Below are 19377 nucleotides of genomic sequence, written 5' to 3'. Positions count from 1 at the left end.
GGTGAGTTTGTCAATGGAGAGGAACTCGAGGGAAGAAAGTAGGGTGGAACTAGTGATGGTGGGTAGGGGCACCTCTGCAACATAGGACTTAACCATGCTATTCATGCTCCTTGAGCTTGATGAACTGCAAAAACATGACCTTTTCTCTTCCTCCAAGATCAAAGGAATCATCAAAAGATGATGACAATTTCAATTTCGCTTGGCGCGCCACTCGTGGTGATGTTACTGATGATCGATTATGATTATGACTATTGACATTCAGGTAATATGCCAGTACCTTATCCATTTGCAAGACTTGTTCTTGGCTCTAATATTCTTGGTGTTTATATTCTTGATGCTTAAATTCTCGATGCACAAGGAAGGGCCCATTCCCTTGGATTATAACTCTTTGGGAAAGGAAGTGCGCTGCCTCCCAGCCCACACTAGGTGTGGTTATAATATTTATATATTATATATTATCGTACAAATATTTTCAATTGCTCGTCCATTCAAAATTACTTGTTTTCAATATGCATTCTTACAACATTCCTCTCTTTTGATGCATACTATCGATGCAAGGGAGCAAGGAAATCCAAGCTGGATGCAAGGTCGAAAGATATCGACATCTTTATTCATATGATTGTAGTCCATGTGACAATATTGCATAGACTGCAAGGAGGATCAGTTATTAGCTCTTGTTAGCATCACTTGATTCATGTATTTGTTAGGCTTCAACTCCCAAAATGTACAAATAGTATTTCGAAGTCAATCATAAATCACCACCCCTGACATTTGGAAGGAGGATGGGGCCCTAACGGACCCTGTGTCGTGTCTTATGTCCACAGTTTTACTCATTAGCTTTTTTCCTTTAACAAGATGAATGATATGTATCATTCAATAGGCCTGCCCTAGAGGAGGAAGGAAGAGAGTGTTACATCAGCCATAATCACGGGATTGTTTGGTGTGGTTATGGTGAAGCGAGAACCCAAAGGGCTCGATAGTGCTTGCATCAATATGGAGTGCATGGTTAAGGTCTAAAGGGTAGAAAGGTACTAAGGTCCTTTATGGACATGTGGCACTTAGGTGGGCTCCAAGTGGCATGCACTGGGTTCAAGGGAGATTTCTAGAGACAGGAAAAAAAACTAATGGAACTCCAGGAGAGTTCACGTACAAAAGGAGAGAGAGCACTCTGGGAATCGTGGCTGGGTGGAAGAATAAAAAATAATCCCTTTTTCTGGGGATGTAACACTGGTATTAGAGCGAAGGGGACGAGAGTTATGAATACCATGATGAGGATTCAGGAAGGGGTCACACAGGCGGAGAATTGAGTCATGGTTGACAATTGGAGGTATCGGACGTGTTGTTGGAGTACCACCGAGGTGGGAGTTAGCAAGAGAGCTTATACAAGGTGAAAAATTCCCATTGGGAATTATTTCTACTTAATACTACAGGGCAATGCGGGCAGCTGGCAGCACGACATTAATGGCAGTAGGACATTAATGCAAGGCAAAGTCATTTGAGGTCCTGTATCATTGCCGACAGCAAGCTGTCAATTTGTGACTTCGCGCAGCGCCCAAGACTTAAAAGCAAGCTATCTAGGGAGATGAAGCTGTTCTTGTGGCATTGGACTCAGCCTCATCTTGGGTGCATGGACTTTCATTTGTTCTATCTCATTAAGTGGCTACTGGAAATTCATCTTCTTGCAGCCAAGCCAGAAGATGTTCCCCGATAGTTTCATACAATTTGATTTGACGAAACAACATTGAAGGATTTGCGAGCTCATACTCAGCCATTTCAAGAGATAAGCTGCATTTCTGCTGCTGCGCATGGCATATAGCTTAGCTATTTCTTCAAATCTGCAAGCCTAAGCAATGGTGTAGAGTTTGGAAATCAAGAAGGCGAGATCAACATAAATGCAAGGGTCTTCAAGAATCAAGGGCACATGAAACCGCTACATTCCACATCATCTAAGGTCTTTTGACCTTTAGAAAAAGCCACATCAGTGCCCCCTTTTTAACCCCTCTCATCCTCTATATCTCTAAAAATTCCAAGGACCATATAATTTTCTTCTCTAAGCCTCGCCAAACTCAAAGAAGAGGAAACTAAAAGTAGGATTTCAGGGTTCAAGATTGAGGGAAGCAAAAGAGCGGGATCGAGAAGCGAGATCGTGAATTAAAAGAGCATGTGGATGAGTTGACTTCGAAGATATATCCAATTCCATCGAACAAATAAGAGGAGAGTTAGGCACATCATGTTCTCCTTGAATCTAGAAGACTCTACCCTATTTTTGAAACATAATGGAGTTATTAAGGTAACTCCTCGGTAAGCTATGCCCAAGACTATATAGCCATTTTCGACCAAGCATTACATCTGTTCGCGGTCGAGATGCATGATTTAGAAATCCAAGACATCCTGATAGCCTTGAATATCCACCTCTACACCATGTATCATGGTGTCCCAAACTTTTTTATCACTGCCCTTTGCCAAAGAGACCACATATTTATGGGCACTAGGACTCTCAGGCAATTTTAATTTCTTAATTAACGAGTAGTTCAATAAATTATGTGTTGCACTATCATCGACCATCACTCTTACTCTTCGCCCCTTAATTTTTCCATGCATCCTCATTAAATCATGAGAACCAAAGGTGGGTTGCGACATTGCCGATGATAGATAGCACATGTGGGTGCTATCCTCATGATAGATCTCTACCTCAGTGTACTTTTCAGTACCATTAAGCAGCAACACTTGCAACACATGTACTTGTTTTTTGGGAGGTCTCTTTGGGGCTTTAGCTCCTGCTGGTTTATTTTTAGGGCAACAGCTCCAAGCAGCATGGTCTTTGCCCAAATATTTGAAGAAAATATTTTTTTTCATGGCCCTTTCATAATCCTCTTTCTTCAAGAGAGGATAATTTTGTGTTTGAGGTTTCTTAGGTGGTGTGCCTGAGGAACCTCCTTCTTAAAGTGCCCCTTCCTTTTCAAATTGGGAAATTTATTGAACTTTGGAACAAAACTTGTTTGCTATGAAGTTCCAACTCTGAATTTCCCCATCGTATCATTATATATTTGAGGCATACTTAATGGCTTCCTCAAAGGTTTTAGGAGAATTTCTTTTCACCTCAACCTTATAAGTGTCTTCGAGACCTCTCACGAAACCCCTTATTTTTTGGAATTCATCAATTCCTTTCAACTTAAGGACTGCCTCCCTATAGTTCGCTATGTATTGGACTAGAGTGTTTTTACCCATAGTGCAATTGTCCCAAGCCTCCCACTCTCTTTCTAATTCATTTTTTGATAAAAACTCTTTTAGGAAGGCTTGTTTAAACTCAGTCCAATACCTAGGAATTCTTTCACTCTCCCTGAGGCTCATCCACCATTTATAGTCTTTATTTCCAAGAAAAATACTTGCTTCCATGACTTGATTTTTAGGAGGTGTATTCTTGAGTCGGTGGAAGTTTTGCCGCTTTTGCAAGAACATATTAATCGCATCTTTATTACACTCCTTTTCTTCCCCATTGAAAATTGGCAGTTTTAAGTCCTTAAAGATGTTCAACCTTTCTCTAAGTCGAGAGGTGGACCTCTCAACTTGATTAGGAGGAATTGGTGATTTTCCAGTGATAGATGCCGATTGAGAATTGGCTATCTTAGTTATAGCTTAGCTAGGGTTTTCAATGTATCACTTATAACTCCTAGTTGTGTTTCTATATTTTGCATTTGCATTTCAAGTTTAGTGAATTCCGTATATGGAATTCCATAATCACTGTAGTCTCTGTCCTCCATTTCCACGTTATCCTCTTGATTTTCAATTTGAACCTCCTCATGTGTTTCCTCTCCAACTATTGCTTTTCCCTTTCTAGCCCTTTCCTCAGCCTCCCTAATCATATCATCCCTTTCTGGAGTTGTCATTTTAAAAAAAGCGTACTTTCCAAAAAAAGAGAGAAAATTATGATGCCCACTTTCCTGATATTTGTTTGATGGAATTGGAACGACTGCTACACCAAGAAGAATGCGAGGTAAATCTTTGTGAACTTACTTTTGTTGGTGATTTTATGTCTTCTGCATTGGAAGGAGTAATATTATTTTTGATAATGTTAAAAAGTATAAATCTTCTTTCAATGATTTAATGTTTGAATTTAAAGATGTTTTTTCGTTTGATTTATATGATGGTTTGCCTCCTGAGAGAGAAGTAGATCATGAAATAGATTTAATTCCTGGATCTACCCTTGTTTGTAAACCCCCATATAGGCTTAGTCAAATAGAGGAACGTGAGGTCGAAAGAAAGTTAACGAAATATCTTAGGAAGGGCCAAATCCAACCAAGCAGCTCACCTTGGTGTGCACTAGTTCTACTGGTAAAGAAAAAGGATGGTTCTATGCGTTTATGCATAGATTACCGAGCACTAAATAAAATCACCATAAAAAATAAGTATCCTATGCCTCGCATTGATGAGCTCTGTGATCAATTGAAAGGGGCAAAATATTTTATTAAAATTGATTTAAGATCAGGATATCACCAAGTACGAACTAGGGAAGAGGATGTCCCTAAGACATCATTTCGTACTAGTTATATGCATTATCAATTTAAAGTAATGCCATTTGAATTAACAAATGCTCCAGTAACTTTCATGACACTTATGAATAGTGTCTTAAGGCCATATCTAGGGAAATTTGCTGTAGTATTTTTAGACGATATCCTTATTTATAGTAAAACCAGGAAAAAGCATTTGGAACATTTGCGAAAAGTGTTCCAGCTGCTTAGAGATAATTCACTCTTTACTAAAGAATCCAAATGTGAATTCTTTGCAAAAGAAATGAAATACTTGGGACATATAATATCCCAAGAAGGGGTTTGTATGGACCCTGACAAAGTAAGGGCCATATTGGAATGGCCACGTCCTACAAATCTAGAAGAATTACAGATATTCTTAGAATTGTCAGGATTCTATACGAGATTCATCCAAGATTACTCTAGGATTGCTATTCTGATGACGGACCAACTTAAGGGGAAGGGAAGCACCTTCATATGGGATAAACCTCAAAAGAGAAGTTTTGAAAAATTAAAGGTAGCTATAGCGGCAACTCCTATCTTAAAAGTAGTGGATCCCAATGAACCATTCGTGGTTGAGACAGATGCCAATGATTTTGTTGTTGGGGTGGTACTTATACAAAAAGGTCGACTAGTGGCTTTTGAAAGCAAAAAAGTTAGATCGTGCCAAAAGGAATTACTTGGCATATGAGAAGGAACTATATGCTATAGTCTATGCTTTAAAAAAGTGGAGGCACTATTCATATGGTGCAAAATTTGAGATCATTTTTGATCAGGAGAGCATTAAGTGGATTTGTAATCAGCCATAGCTTAAAGGTAGAAAAGCTAGATGGGCTGAGTTAACGCAAGAGTTTGATATACAATTGACATATAGGAAAGGGAAGTTCAATGTGGTAGTAGACTCTCTTAGCCGAATGCCAATTGTTAATGAACTGAGTTTTACTCATTTTCATAATGATTTCCTAGAGTTCTTAAAGGAGAAATGTGAGTTTGATCCTCACTTCTCTGAAATATGGAAAGCAATTAAAATTAGGGATCCAAGTTATCGAGAGGCTTTCATTGAGGAGTCACATGGAAATGGCGACACACCACAGGTTGGTGATAAAGGACTCAAGTGGAAAAAATATACTATTGAAGATGGCTACCTGCTGTACAAGGGTAAAGTATGTGTCCTGGATAATAATGACATTAGGTGCCAAATTATTTTTGAATGTCATGATAGTCTGAGTGCTGGACACCCGGGAATTCAGAAGACATATGTGCTTCTGAAAAGACAATTCTTTTTGCCTAGAATAGGTAAGCACGTCCAAGACTATGTATTTAAGTGCTACAAATGCCAGGTCAATAATGTTGAATGCCTTAAGGTAGGACGTCTCCTACACCCATTGGAGATTCCATCTGGCAAATGGGAAAGCACCTCCATGGATTTCATTGTAGGATTACCTAGGTTACAGAGGGGGCACAACTCTGTGTGGGTAATTGTGGATCGGTTGACCAAGATGGCTCATTTTATTCCTGTCAATGAAGATGTTAAAACTCCAGAATTAGCTAGGCTATTTGTGGAGCATATCTATAGATTATATGGGCTACTAGCCGGCATTGTTAGTGACCGGGATAGCAAATTCAACAGCTATTTTTGGAGGCCTGTGTTTAAGAGGTAGAAACTTCATTGATCCCTACTACGTGGCGCTGATCCCGTGGAAAAATGAGCTTCTTCAAAAGCCCGTCGGCTTCACTTAGGCAACCACATATGGCACTCCAATAATTTGATAAAACGCTAGGAGCCATTCAGCTTGTTTAATCGGAATCTCCACCATTTCCTCCTCCTTTCTATTTGGGGCAGGCCTAGTGAATGCCTGTTTAATCGGAAGACACAGATTATCTAGTACCGCTTCACCAGAGGCGTTAACGTAGAACCCATCCGATATGCTGCGATTCCCCACTCTCCAGCCCCCAACACTCGAGCATCACTCGCAATGGACAGTCCCTCAGTATGAAGAGGCCCTCCTTGCCCAGGAAGAAGCAGAACTGGAAGATAAGGTTTTAATTGACAAACCGCATCTATGTTGTAAAAATGCTTTTTTATGCAAGCGCTCCGAACATGACACCAGACAATATTCGGAATGCGCTATCTTGACAGAAGGGCTATGGAAGCACCGCATATGTTTACAATCCACTAAGTTATGCTAGATATACGTTTGGTTGGACGTTTTTGTGGTTCTTAAATCAAAGTCACAGCCAGTTCATGAAGTGCGCCTCAGAATCTGAGTTTGAACCAACGCAGTCATGGTGCATTCCTAATGTCTCCCCACAAATAGCATCCGGATCATCTCATGTCACGTCTTATAATATTGGTGAAACGTACAAAGTTCTGGAGTCCGTTGCAAGGCCCCTTTAACTGCTTTAAGATTAGCTCTGCTAAACATACTTTGAATAGCTCCCTTATAAGCAGCTGTCTAAAATTTTTGAGGAAAAAAGACCTATAGCCAGCTTTTTGCAACGTACACGCAGTAGCTTGATACAAGCAGGGTCTTTATGAAAGGAGCATATTTCTCACGAAGATGGCAGTAGAGTTTGTAAAGATTGAAGGCATGAAATTGCAAGGCTAAGAGGCTTTAAGAGTAAAGGTTACTTACATCAGGATTTATCTATTTATCTGTGGACCTACCCTTTATTGGATGTAAAGGAATACAGCGATTGAGTTCAATTTTGAAGAGATTAAGCAGGAATGCCCAATTTGATGCAGCGTAGTATCTTTGATATTTGATATTCAATTTTTACTTATGGAGAAGTAGCATTGAGTGCGTAGCACATGCTCAAGTGACGTGGTGAGATAACTAAGGTAGTGATAGCATGTATTGTTCGTAATGCATGGTGGAGCTCATATAGCTTAAAACCTTCATCCATCCACAGACATTGCGACCTGAGAGAGTTCCAAATGCAGTTCACATGGGCCATTGTTGGGATCGATGACAAACAAGTCCTAAAGGCTTTTGGCTGAGCTTCCCATGATTTATTATTTGCAGTTCGGAATTGTCATCGCACAGTCGGTCGTGTGTCTGTAGCTTTGCGCATGCCATATGTCCTGTAGGGATGCTGTATAGTTGTTTGAAGACAGCGTTTTCTCCATCATAGGACACGTTTGGAAGGAGTCTTCTACGTTAGCTTAGAGTGATCAGCTCTAAGGATCAGCTTGTCAAGCATCTACACCCTTGGCCCATCTAGGACGCTATTTTAGCAGCGCATAGCACAGTCAGGGTGGGATAAATGGGTTTCAAGCAGTGAAATGAGTGCCATCAATGCCGTGCAAGGTTGCAGAAGCAATAGGCAGCGAAACAGGTTGAAAAGCCAGACTTTTGGAGTTTGTTTTCTTTTTTGTCAATGTTAAGTCTGACCAATGTGGTCAATGGCCAGGCCTAGGAAGCAATTTATATAAAAGGGCATTAGCTTTCAGCATCTTTCAATAGTAGCTCCACCTTCTTCAGTAGCGTTCAGTGTTCTTCCACAATCAGATTAGGATGCGTAGAATGGGAGGTCAAGAGGTGTAGGCTAAGGGTAGATTGAAATGGGAAGATGGTCCTTGAGTGATCATAAGGGTCATGAATGAAGGGATATCCCTCTTCATATGTGAGTGTGCATTCTTTCCACATTGCATTTATCCGTAATTTCTTCCCACCTTGCATGTAGGTCAGCGTAGAAATAATTTCTCTCCCATTAGAGGGCCAATACTCTGTCAAATTCTGCATCATTGCATACATCAGCATGCATTGAAGAGTTTCGTAAACATTTGGTTTCAGGGTGAAATGTTTTGGGCCTACGGTGCGTGGTGCTGTGGATCATTAGACATACACGCGCGACAGACACGGGACAAAGGTGAACCATACTGTATATGCAAGATGTTGGCTGGTTTGTGACAGACGCACTCGCGCAGGACAGGCGCGTATATACACGCACAGGAGAGAGATGCATGTGGGATTGTTGGAGATTGGGGGGGATTTGGAGCGGAAAAATTGGGGCGGATTCTGAAAAGGTAAAATTTATGACAAGAGGGAAAGTCTTAAACTCGTCCCCCTCCCTCACCCGACCCCTGTGTGAATAGGCTGAAGGAGAAGATGTCCTAGATCATTCTCCATTACACCGTTGAGAGCACTAGTGGGCAGTGGGCACCTCTAGATAACAGAACGGGAAAAGAACCCTGTTCAAGCAGTAAGAAAATCAGTTCAAGGTGCATGGCTGGGTTGAAATGTACTATCCAAACATGGGAATGGAGCATCAAAACCTCACATTCAGAGGGCTGTTTGAAACCAACTCTCTCTCTCTCTCTCATGCACACAACAGCTGAAGTATTATGACAGCAGCAACGTTTGGGAGTACAACAGCAACTTCAACAACCTGCTTAAGGGGAGTACCTTAAATCTGTAAATTTGCTGTATTCTAAGTACAGAGGAAGATCACTTAAATTCCTACAATTATTACAATAGAATTCGAGGAAAGGATGGATGCCCATTCAAAGTGAGGAGGTGAGAAAGCTTTTCTCAACAGGACATCTGAAGGGACCATGTTTCAATTCTCTGTTAAGCGTCATGATTCTAATATATCTCTTCTACCTCTTGAGCAACCGCTAGAGTCCCGTCTCCTCCACATGAGAGTGATTAGTTTGAGAGGCTAGTGGGTCATCTGGATACTCTTATTGAGCAATCTATCAAGAAAAATATGTTTACAAACAACTATTTGTGGACCCTTCATAAGGCGAAACACCACCCTCAAAATTTAAGTCCCAAGTTCTAACCAAAAGAAAGGGTTGAATTTTCCAAATACAACGGATCAAGAGATCCAGACTAACTTATGAATTGGTAAGGCATTTTGAGCTGTACTTTTCTCAAATATCCATAACTAATCAAGAGAAGCTTTCTTTGGCAATCTTACATCTTGAAACAGGTGCTTTGTTTTGGTGGTCTGTTTGCCAAACCCAAGTGCAACCTATCAGAGAGTGGTATGGTTTTATTGAGTTACTCAAATCAGAGTGTGACAGAGTTCACAGCTCACTTTTGGAAACTTCCATTAGAATTTAGGGAGACTTGCATTACCACCACTTCATTAGAGAAAAGCTTCTTAGTGAAGAGACAAAAATAGGTTACAAGCATCTTCACTAAGCCATTCTCTCATTAATTTCTCTTTCTTTTGGTATCAACTTGGTATTTGCCAGAATAGACTATAGCTAAAGAGGCAAAAGTGATGTAGTTGTTTTCTTTCATTGCATAGGCACTCTTTTCATATTGCACCTACTACTGTGAAAGTAGTGCACGTGCGGAAGCATGCAAAAGAGAGAGATAGAGAGAGAGTTGACACTGAGTCAGGCAATAGGAATTGTATGTATACAGGAATCATAGCTTCACTGAAATGCATTTTGGGGGTTATTTTGCCCCGAAATGTTTCAGCAGAAATGTTCCTGGTCCAGAAACTTTTCTCCTTCTGAAACGTTTCTGGTCCAGAAACTTTTCTCCTTCTGAAACGTTCCAGAAGGGGCGTGATACGTTTCCGCCTTTCTGAAATGGGCCGTTTTAGACTGGCAGTGTTCAAGCTTTAACTTTTTTCATTTTAAATTGTAGTATGTACTATGCACTATGTTTAAGTTACAGGTGGGCTATAGGTTAATACCTGTAACATCCTAAATGTGTGTGTGCTCATTGTGCTGAATGCAATCTCAAATCCCCCTTTTCTAAACCCCCTTGTAGACATGGCGTTCCCCGTTTCAGCCCTCCCAGAAATCCCAAAACGTTTCCGTTTCCCCTAACTATGCCAGGAATACAAAGGGATAAAGTGAGGAGTGAAGGACCCAAGTGACCACCATCAAGTATGAGAGGGAGGGCCTATAAATTGGGCCCTTCCTAGCTGTGTCGGCTTGCTTAGAGCAGGCTGACTGGCCCACCATAGGGTTGGCCTGACCCGACCAGCAGGTCGGGCTAACCTAACCCAAATGGGATTAGGTTAGGTCGATTTGACCAGACTAGGTAGGTTTTGTGTAACTTTAAGTTTTTGATGATGATGACGATGATGATGATGGTGATGAGGGAGAGAAGAGGAAGAAATTGACCATTGAGACTCTAGACTAGCATATTGAAGCTAGAGTCTTGACTTTTGTAGCCTCATTCCTTTTTTGTAACCTCATTTCTTTTTTGCCTAAGCTTTTAGAGTTTCCATCTGTGGTGCTTGAAAGTAGTCTAGAAATAACTTCCAAGTTCCAACTTTCATGTCTTTTAAAGTTTTAAGCCTCATGACTCTTCAATCCTTGATCATTGATGTATTTGGCGATTGATGAATTATGAAGTGACTTGTCTTTCAATGTTTGTGAATCTAGATTCTATAACTGTTCATTGTTTAAGATATATTTTTGGAATGCTCAAGTAGTTGAAACCTGAACTTTTTAATAAAATTTCCTATACCTTATGTTTTGAAAGTATGAAACTTTTAGGTTCAGACGGGGGCATTTTTCCATACTTTATCCAATCTTCTATATCCGTATGCATATGCAGTATGGAACATATGGAAAAAACTATGCAATGGAGCCTCTAGCACCATGAACTGGATTCAGCTCAGAGAAAGCACCTAACAGTCCAGATCCTCAAAACATAATGCCACCTTGAACAGCAAAGAGATTTCCTTGGCTTTGATTTCCCATACTAGTCCACACTGAGTTCCAAGTGGAGTATGAGGATCTATGAAACAAACCACACCCAACCGGTGAACACATCACATTCAGGAACCTCAAACAATGAGTGTCCATAGTCTTTGGGATGTCAAGCAATGAATTTCGAACATATCTAGTCCATGCCTACCAGAATTCCAAATAATTGGAGATGCAATCAGCCCTCTCTCCCACCCACACAACGTCTCTTGCTATGACACGTGGGGGAAGTCATTCCTTTTGTTAGAAATTTGGTGTAATCTGGAGTTCTTGGGCTGCAGCTGCCTTGGGTACTTCTCTCCCACCCACACAACGTCTCTTGCTATGACACGTGGGGGAAGTCATTCCTTTTGTTAGAAATTTGGTGTAATCTGGAGTTCTTGGGCAGCAGCTGCCTTGGGAGTACCGGACTAGTCGGAAGATGAATCTGACTTAGTAGTCTTGGCGTGAGCACTGAGACTTACTTTTGTTGTTGGACCGACAATCCTTGGCTAGGTGCCCTCTGTTCTAGCACACATAGCACCTACTTTGTCCTTTCTTTTGCACTGCTGAGAAGCCTCACCTTTGTGGAGACTTCCTTAGCTTGCACCGAGACAAGAGAACCGATTCCTCCTCAAGAGAAGGGAGCATAGGCCATCAAAATCTAGTTGACTTGTCATGAGCTGGCACCCCAAAGCTCGAGCAACCATCTCGTACTTTGGTGGGAGCTTGGCCAATTTCGGATTACCTCGACCTTCTTAGGATCTATTGAGATGCCTTGAGCAGAAATGATATGTCCCAAATATTCGATTTGGGTTCTGAAGAACTCACTTTTCTCAATGTTGATGTAGAGAGAATTGGCATGGAGGACTTCAAAATTTTGTTGTAGGTGTTTTTTATGCTCTTTTAAGGATGCGCTGAAGACGAGGATGGCATCTATGAAACCGGCCTTGAGTAAACTAAAGGGCAGTAAACCATAACTAGCTTAGCATTCATGTAATTTATAGCCGCATTGCATCGCTTTCAACCACTTCCTTAAACACAAAACCACTTAGAAACAGCTTTGAAAAAGAAATTGGATGGAGGCTAGAATGCTCCTGCTCAATGAACCAAACACGAAACACCACACTGGCCCCAAATACCTTGGCGCCCCTTTCGGTAGTTATTTAATTCTTCAAAAGTGGAATTCTGCTTTACAACAAGGGCACACCCTTATACTGTTCTGCTTGCATTTTTCCACTACCAGAGCCAACACTTGGCCTCTGCCTGCATCCAATTCCAGTGCACCACTAGTACCCCAATGCGAGGGTCAAAATTAAGGCATATCTCAACAACTGTGTCACCTGATTATGACAAGGCATCAATGCAAATCCCTAGAATTGCTCAAATAGCCTCAAAGCATCAAACTGCAACCAATCTGTTCCTCTGTTACCCACTAGGCACACCCTTTGTGACTGGGTTTCTACCTACAGCCTGTAATGCCTAGAAAGAACTCCAAACAACGAAATGCAAGCAACAAGTTTCCAAGATAGCAAAAGCAAACCAGAAGTAAGTCAGAATGTCCATACCCACTGTCCATGGAAGAGGGCAAGCTCTTTCCCGCACCTATCCTCTGCCCAGGCTCCCAAGGGTGTAGAAATGACTCCCTGCCAAGGGAAAAGAGAGAGAATGAGAGAGATACAGATTCTGGGAGCTGAGAACAGAAAGAAGAGCAAGGCTCACGGGGTGCAGAGGCCAGGGTAAGAGAAGAAGGGCTAATCTTCCATGGCAAAATCCACCTGCAGCTTGGAACTGACCGTGCAGCTTCAAACAACAGCCCTGCTTCAAAATGGGTGCTTCAGAATGCGTGCAACAGCAATTCAGCGATCAAAATCCACCTCGGGATGCGGGCAGCTGCCTCAGGGGTGCGTGCAGCTGACTTGGGAGCCGTGCAATCAGCAAGACAGCAGCAAAGACCACTTGGGATAGCGTGTCAATCAATGGGCAGCTAAGGGAGAGCTCTGTACTGCTGGAAAAGGTCTGTACAGTAGGCTTTACAGGCTCTGTACAGTCCGTACAAGGTCATTAAATGCAGTTGCTGCAGTCTGCACAGCCATAAGGAATGCCTCGGGATTCGTGCAGGCCAGAAATGCGTAGAGTCGGACCTTGGAAGGCACGCCTGAGAATTGGACTCGGTAAATGATGATGAACTTGTGAAGGTTGGTCCTGAAGATTTCATTCATTAATGTCATGAATGTGGCGGGGGCAATGTTTAACCCAAAATGCATGCCCAAACATTCATAGTGTTTGTACGTCATTCGAAAAGCTGTCTTGCACTGATTGCCTTCTTGTGTTCGGATTTGATGATAACCAGAGCAGAGATCAATTTGTGAAAAGTGTGTTGCTTAAGGCAAGATGTTTTGGATTCCAAATATACCACTATGTGAGTCCTTGGGCCACCTTCGGATTAGAGTTCCGCTGCATTGTTTTGCTCTTAACATGGTACCAGAGCCATGACGGAAGTTCACAAGTGGTGGAGCTTGAGCAAGGACCTTGGGAAGGATGACCTTGATTCAAAGCTTGAGGGAATCATATTTTACGTTTGAAAGACTAGTGCCCTTGTGAGAAGGAGGGTGACTCAGATCAAGCAGGCGTATGACTTTCTATCTCTCTCTCTTTCAATTCATTGTCATGGGTATGACGTATCATATTTCGGAATTTAGGAAAATGGGTAAGTTGGGTGGGACAAGTTACCCACTTTGGAAGATGAAGGCTCGGAGCCATTTGGTGTTGAGGTTGACTTGGGAGATTGTGATGGAAGTTGAGTTATGCCCGAGCCTACCATAACTTTGGCCACTACAATTGCGCCAGCACTTATTGTATAGGCAGATCTTGCTTTATTGAGCGATTGGCTCACGCATGATGTGGAGGCCATGGTCATTATCATTGGCACCACGGCAGGTGCGGTTTTCTCTCATTCAAACAACAAACAATTCCTTCGTCCTGTGCACCATATTGAAGAATATGTATGAGGTGAATAACGATGAGGATTCTCGACCTTGAGACGGAGCTTACGGCATGAGGATGGAGGAAAGTCCGTACAGGACCACGCCACTAAAATGAAGGTGGTATGAAACAAACTCTTCATAGTTGGTCAAGCGACGGATTTGTTGAGGATGGCTAGGCTTCTACTTGGCATGCTTCCTAGGAGCTACTGAAACCAGCCTCAACAACGTTAAGGGTGGTGGGATCCACTTAATTACAACATACATAGTAATTTGACAAATAGTTATGCATCACAGATCGAATCACAGGGGAGCTAGAGTGCTCCTACTCAGAAACAAAGACACCGATTGGCCCCAAACGTTGGCGCCCCTTGTGGTATTTATTTAACATTCATTTGAAGCCAAGTGGCTGATTACAAAGGTCTCTGGGAAGCTGCACCACAGGCAAACCAACGCCCGTAGACTCCCTATCCAGCCCACCCTGTAATTCCCTGCTCAACTCCAAACGGTGAATGGCATCCAATTACTAGACAACCTCCTGTCCTCAGCCAACCAAAGCAGCAACAGAGACCCCAAAAGGATCCACTATCTGTGCCATAACTGCAATTGCACAACCAAGTGCCCAACCAGCCAGACACGGCTGAACAACTACAAGACAAGCCCTCAAGAGCCAAACTCTGGTGCAATCAATCAACAAAGCACTTCCAAACAGGTTGCCTCCCAACAGCATAAATCAACCTTTCTTCGTGAGGAAAGAAGCCCAAATGCAATAACTAGCTAGCAACCAATTAGGGAACGGCAAAAGCAGGCCTTCTTCTACCTAGTATCCACAGAAGATAGGTCACCGGGGCTGGAAAACCCTAGATCCTGCAGAGAAAAGCTGATTTTGCTCTGGCATAGCCCCAAAAGCAGCTTAGAAGTGAACACCCACGCCTGGAAAGTTACCAAAATCAGCAGCAACACCCAGAAAGCTTCAGAAATCAGGTCGAAATCTCTTGCAGAGCTTGGAAATCCTGAAAAAGCAAATCGCAATCTTCTAGAGCAGCCAGTACAGCCTAGAATCACTTGGAACAGCCCTGGATTAGGTCGCAGTCACCTGGCACAGCCCAGAAAGCTTGGAGATCAAATCACAATTTGAAGAAGACACCCTGGCTGAAATCGCAATCTGCAAAGCAAGGTTCTGGATCAGGTGCGATTTCTTCTGGCAGGCCTTGGATGCCTTGGAACTAGCCTTAGTTGATGGCAATTTTCCCCTAGCAGGCTCTAGATGCTCTTGGCAGATGGCGATTTGGCTTTGGCAACACCCACGCCTGGAAAGTTACCAAAATCAGCAGCAACACCCAGAAAGCTTCAGAAATCAGGTCGAAATCTCTTGCAGAGTTTGGGAATCCTGAAAAAGCAAATCGCAATCTTCTAGAGCAGCCTGTACAGCCTAGAATCACTTGGAACAGCCCTGGATTAGGTCGCAGTCACCTGGCACAGCCCAGAAAGCTTGGAGATCAAATCACAATTTGAAGAAGACACCCTGGCTGAAATCGCAATCTGCAAAACAAGGTTCTGGATCAGGTGCGATTTCTTCTGGCAGGCCTTGGATGCCTTGGAACTGGCCTTAGCTGATGGCAATTTTCCCCTGGCAGGCTCTAGATGCTCCTGGCAGATGGCGATTTGGCTCTGGCAACACCTGGCAGGCTCTGGCAGCTCACTGCTGATGATCTGGTTCCTTCTGGAACTGATTTTGGCCTTCTGCCCCCAAAAACAGGGCTCTGTGCTCTTTTTGGAGTCCTGTGCTAAAATTAGCCATTTTGAATTGCACCACACTTTGGCCCTAGGAATTAATTGCCTAGTAACTGGGCGCAGATTCACTATTTCCAAGAGACCACTAGGGAATTTCAATTCCCCAAGTCCCACCTCATGGCTGGATCCTGGCGCCCTAGAGGCTCAAGGCAGTCACACGCAAATTACAGGAGTCGCAAATCAGAAGTCCCATAATTTCATGTTCTCGAGACAGTGCCCCTTCTTGAAAGAAGGCAAATGTCCTCGATTGCTTGCAAACCAAACAAAAAGAAATAATAGCAATGGAAGAATCGAAAGCAAATGAAATAACCAAAGTTGAAATAGAAAAATAACCAAATAACCAAATCTGAAAGACATCCAACAATGCCTTCAATAGATCGATCAAGTGTGAAATGGGAGCGACCCAACAGACCAACCAAACCTGAAAGGACAGTGTACCAATGCCGCCAACAGGTCAACCAACAATGAATATGTATCTGTAGAGCCATCGTAACAAATACATAATACATTGCACATAAGATGCATCATAATCAAGTGACTAGTATACCAATCATAGAGGCCCTCACGGCGAAGATACTGTCAGTAACCAGTACCTCGGGTGAAACAAAATGCAACACCGAGTGTCCTCTAGATACATGAGCAGGTTTGTACAAAAGGAATGGAAGTACTAACTCCCCTCTTGTGCATCAGGTAATGCTATAGACACTTGGCGCTTTGCTGAACGTGAATGAATGCCACACAAAGTGGGCTCCAACTCGAAAGCCTCAAGGTAAAGCTGTAAAGCTTGAGGAGTATTTGCTAACTCGTCCTTGTCCATCCACTTCGCATGCAATGATGAATAATTACAAAATTTCACCAAATAGCGTCGTGCAACTTTACCTCTTACCTTCCTTTTCCCATGTGCTAGAATCTGCTCGGGTACAAGGATCTCATCCATGTCTTCCACCTCTGGCTGGATCTCCGAAGGCAAATCCGTAGGCACATCACCTTGAAAAGGCTTAAGGAGACCCACATGAAAGGCATTGTGAATCTTCCAATGGTGAGGTAATTGTAAGCGAAATGCTACATCATGAATTTGCTGAGTTACCTTGAAAGGCCCATAGTACCTCATACTTAGCTTAGGGAATAGCCAAGTACGACCCCGTGCACTTTTCAGCCTTGCTTTCTGAAAACACAGCAAGACATAATCACCTTCCTTGATGACAACGTCACGCCTGTGCTTAGGTTCTTGCTCCCAAGGTTGTGGGCTGATCAGTTATGCGCTCACCCATTGCCCGGGTATTTTAGTGAGTTCGTGAACACCCGTAGCAGTGAGGGGAGTTGAGTGACCCCCTATGGGCTGCTAGTAACAACTCCAAGCCTCATGCAGGTGTTTGGACAGAGATGATTGCCTATTGCCATTGGGGTGAGAGCAGAGCCCTGCAGGGCTAATGTGTTGTGATACTGATGCGTACGGAGTGTGGGAAAAATGCATGGATGAGGATACAACAGCAGCAGTTCAATCTTCACTGTTCATTTCTAAGGTCAACATGTAAGGTGGAAAGTAGCAGGGGATGAACTCTCTTCTATCTTCCTCTTTCTGTCCTCCGATGGACTTCCCATATGTAAAGTCTCAGCAACAGCTGTGGTGGCTCTCGTCCATTGGAGGGCTGCACTAGTCCATTGTTCTAAGACAGCATCAATCTATATTGTGTATTCTGTTTTATTCAAACCTTGAAGGGTAACTGGTGGCTGCCTCAATTGTCCTCACTTCGGTGATACTGTACTTCATTCTGCCTTGAAATTTCTGTTATTATTCCCTTTTGCGTTCCTGTCCATATTTTATCGACTAAATTAAAGAAGTATGCCAACTTTATAAGAATTTTGGTACATGGAGAGCCAGTTGTGCCCATGTAAAGCTTTCAACTTTTGTATTCATAGAAATGGTTGCTTTTTAACCACTGCTTTTTAGGGAAAAAGACTGCTCTGAATTTCTTTAAATTTAGAAGGATCTATTTTTTCAACATAAAGATTTCTTTTTCTGATTCTGCCTTAAGTTTTTGTTGCATGCTAACCCAAACATATCAAAACTTGGATCGATCTCATGGAAATCGGACTAGTCCAGACTCCAGAGAACTCAAAGAGTTTTATTTCCTTCTTTGGCAGTATAATGAGATACGGACAGCCAATGAGGGCCTGATTCCAATTGGGAAGACAGCTGTTGATAATGATCAAGATGAATATGAACCTGATGGAGAAGATGATGATGGAGACAATGTGGAAGAAGAAAGTGAAGGTGAAGAATTTGAGCAAGAAACTGGATAGCTTCTCCATTTACCCAGTCAGAATTGAGCTTTGTGTCTTGATATTTGGAAGACAGTGGTGGTATCACATGGGCTTTTTATTAGATCTTCCCAAATGGTTGCATCATGTGTAGTCTACAATACAGCTCTGGATGTGCAAAGCACACACTAGTGAGCTATCAATCATATAGCGTCCAAATCTCTTCCTTTCTGTGTCTCATCTTTTCTCAGCTCAGCTTTTCCAGGTAACCAACTCATGGTGCTTATTTTGGAGTTAAGATGTTGGGTAGGTAATAAAATTTGACACCTACTTTTGTCTGCATCCCCAAAAATACTACATTTCATTTGGTAAAGTTTGGACTTGCTTGGCTGAGTGACCCTTGTCGGTAAACAGATATTTTAGCCAGATGTCTTGGCATTTTGTGTACTTGATGCATTCGGAAGGATTTGTGACTTACTGCTGCCAGTCACAAAGGTCATCTTTTTCAAATTTCATGAAGTATATACAGCTCACATTACATCAATTCTTCTTGGCCTTGCCATATATCAATAAACTTCCGATATGTTTGTAAGACTTTTAGCATTACGCTAGATCAGTGTAGTGATTCTGATTATTGTCAAGGTCTATGGCTTTTCATCTGCAAACAAAGGAGCGGTGCCCTTTCACGTTTTCAAATTGGATGAGCAATGATTGAAAAAGTACCTAAAGGAAGTATCTAGTTAAATTGGACCGATTTTCAATGATACAGGCTACCATGCATCTACCAGGCTTCTAATCTTCAGTATTAATAGTACTTGATTATGGATGTCATTGGACATAAGATGTAAAATGTAGCTTGCCAAAAGTTTAAACTTATTTCATTCTTATGAGGCGTTTATACCCAACGTTGTTTCGAAGTTTCTAGCTGCTATACAAAGGAGACTTCAAGGATATACTTTCTTGTCATGCTTCCTATGCCCTCAACTTCATCAGCTTACATGTTTAATGCTTCATTAATCATCTGACTTCCCAGTAAGAGATCTCGAGATGTTAAGCTTATTTCCTTTTGGATATGCCTTACCTTGACAGTTATGGTTTTTGCTTGTAAAAGCATACGAACATCAATTATGTATGCATACATATTATT

At 42.2% G+C, this 19377-nt stretch overlaps 1 protein-coding gene across 1 annotated transcript; it reads left to right on the top strand.

Moving 5' to 3' along the window:
* The first annotated feature begins 6226 nt into the window (after nucleotides 1–6226).
* On the top strand, nucleotides 6227–18838 carry LOC147900666 (transcription termination factor). Its single transcript, XM_087376125.1, has 2 exons — nucleotides 6227–6566; nucleotides 18114–18838. The coding sequence occupies exons 1-2, from the start codon at nucleotides 6453–6455 to the stop codon at nucleotides 18270–18272; spliced, it is 273 nt and encodes a 90-aa protein (XP_087232251.1). The 5' UTR covers nucleotides 6227–6452; the 3' UTR covers nucleotides 18273–18838.
* The last annotated feature ends 539 nt before the right edge of the window (nucleotides 18839–19377 follow it).

This window comes from Dipteris shenzhenensis, chromosome 6, assembly GCF_047967505.1.
Source record: "Dipteris shenzhenensis isolate YYH24624 ecotype China chromosome 6, Dip_SZ_1.0, whole genome shotgun sequence".
Classification (NCBI taxonomy): Eukaryota; Viridiplantae; Streptophyta; class Polypodiopsida; order Gleicheniales; family Dipteridaceae; genus Dipteris; species Dipteris shenzhenensis.
This window is presented reverse-complemented; position numbering and strand designations above follow the sequence as displayed.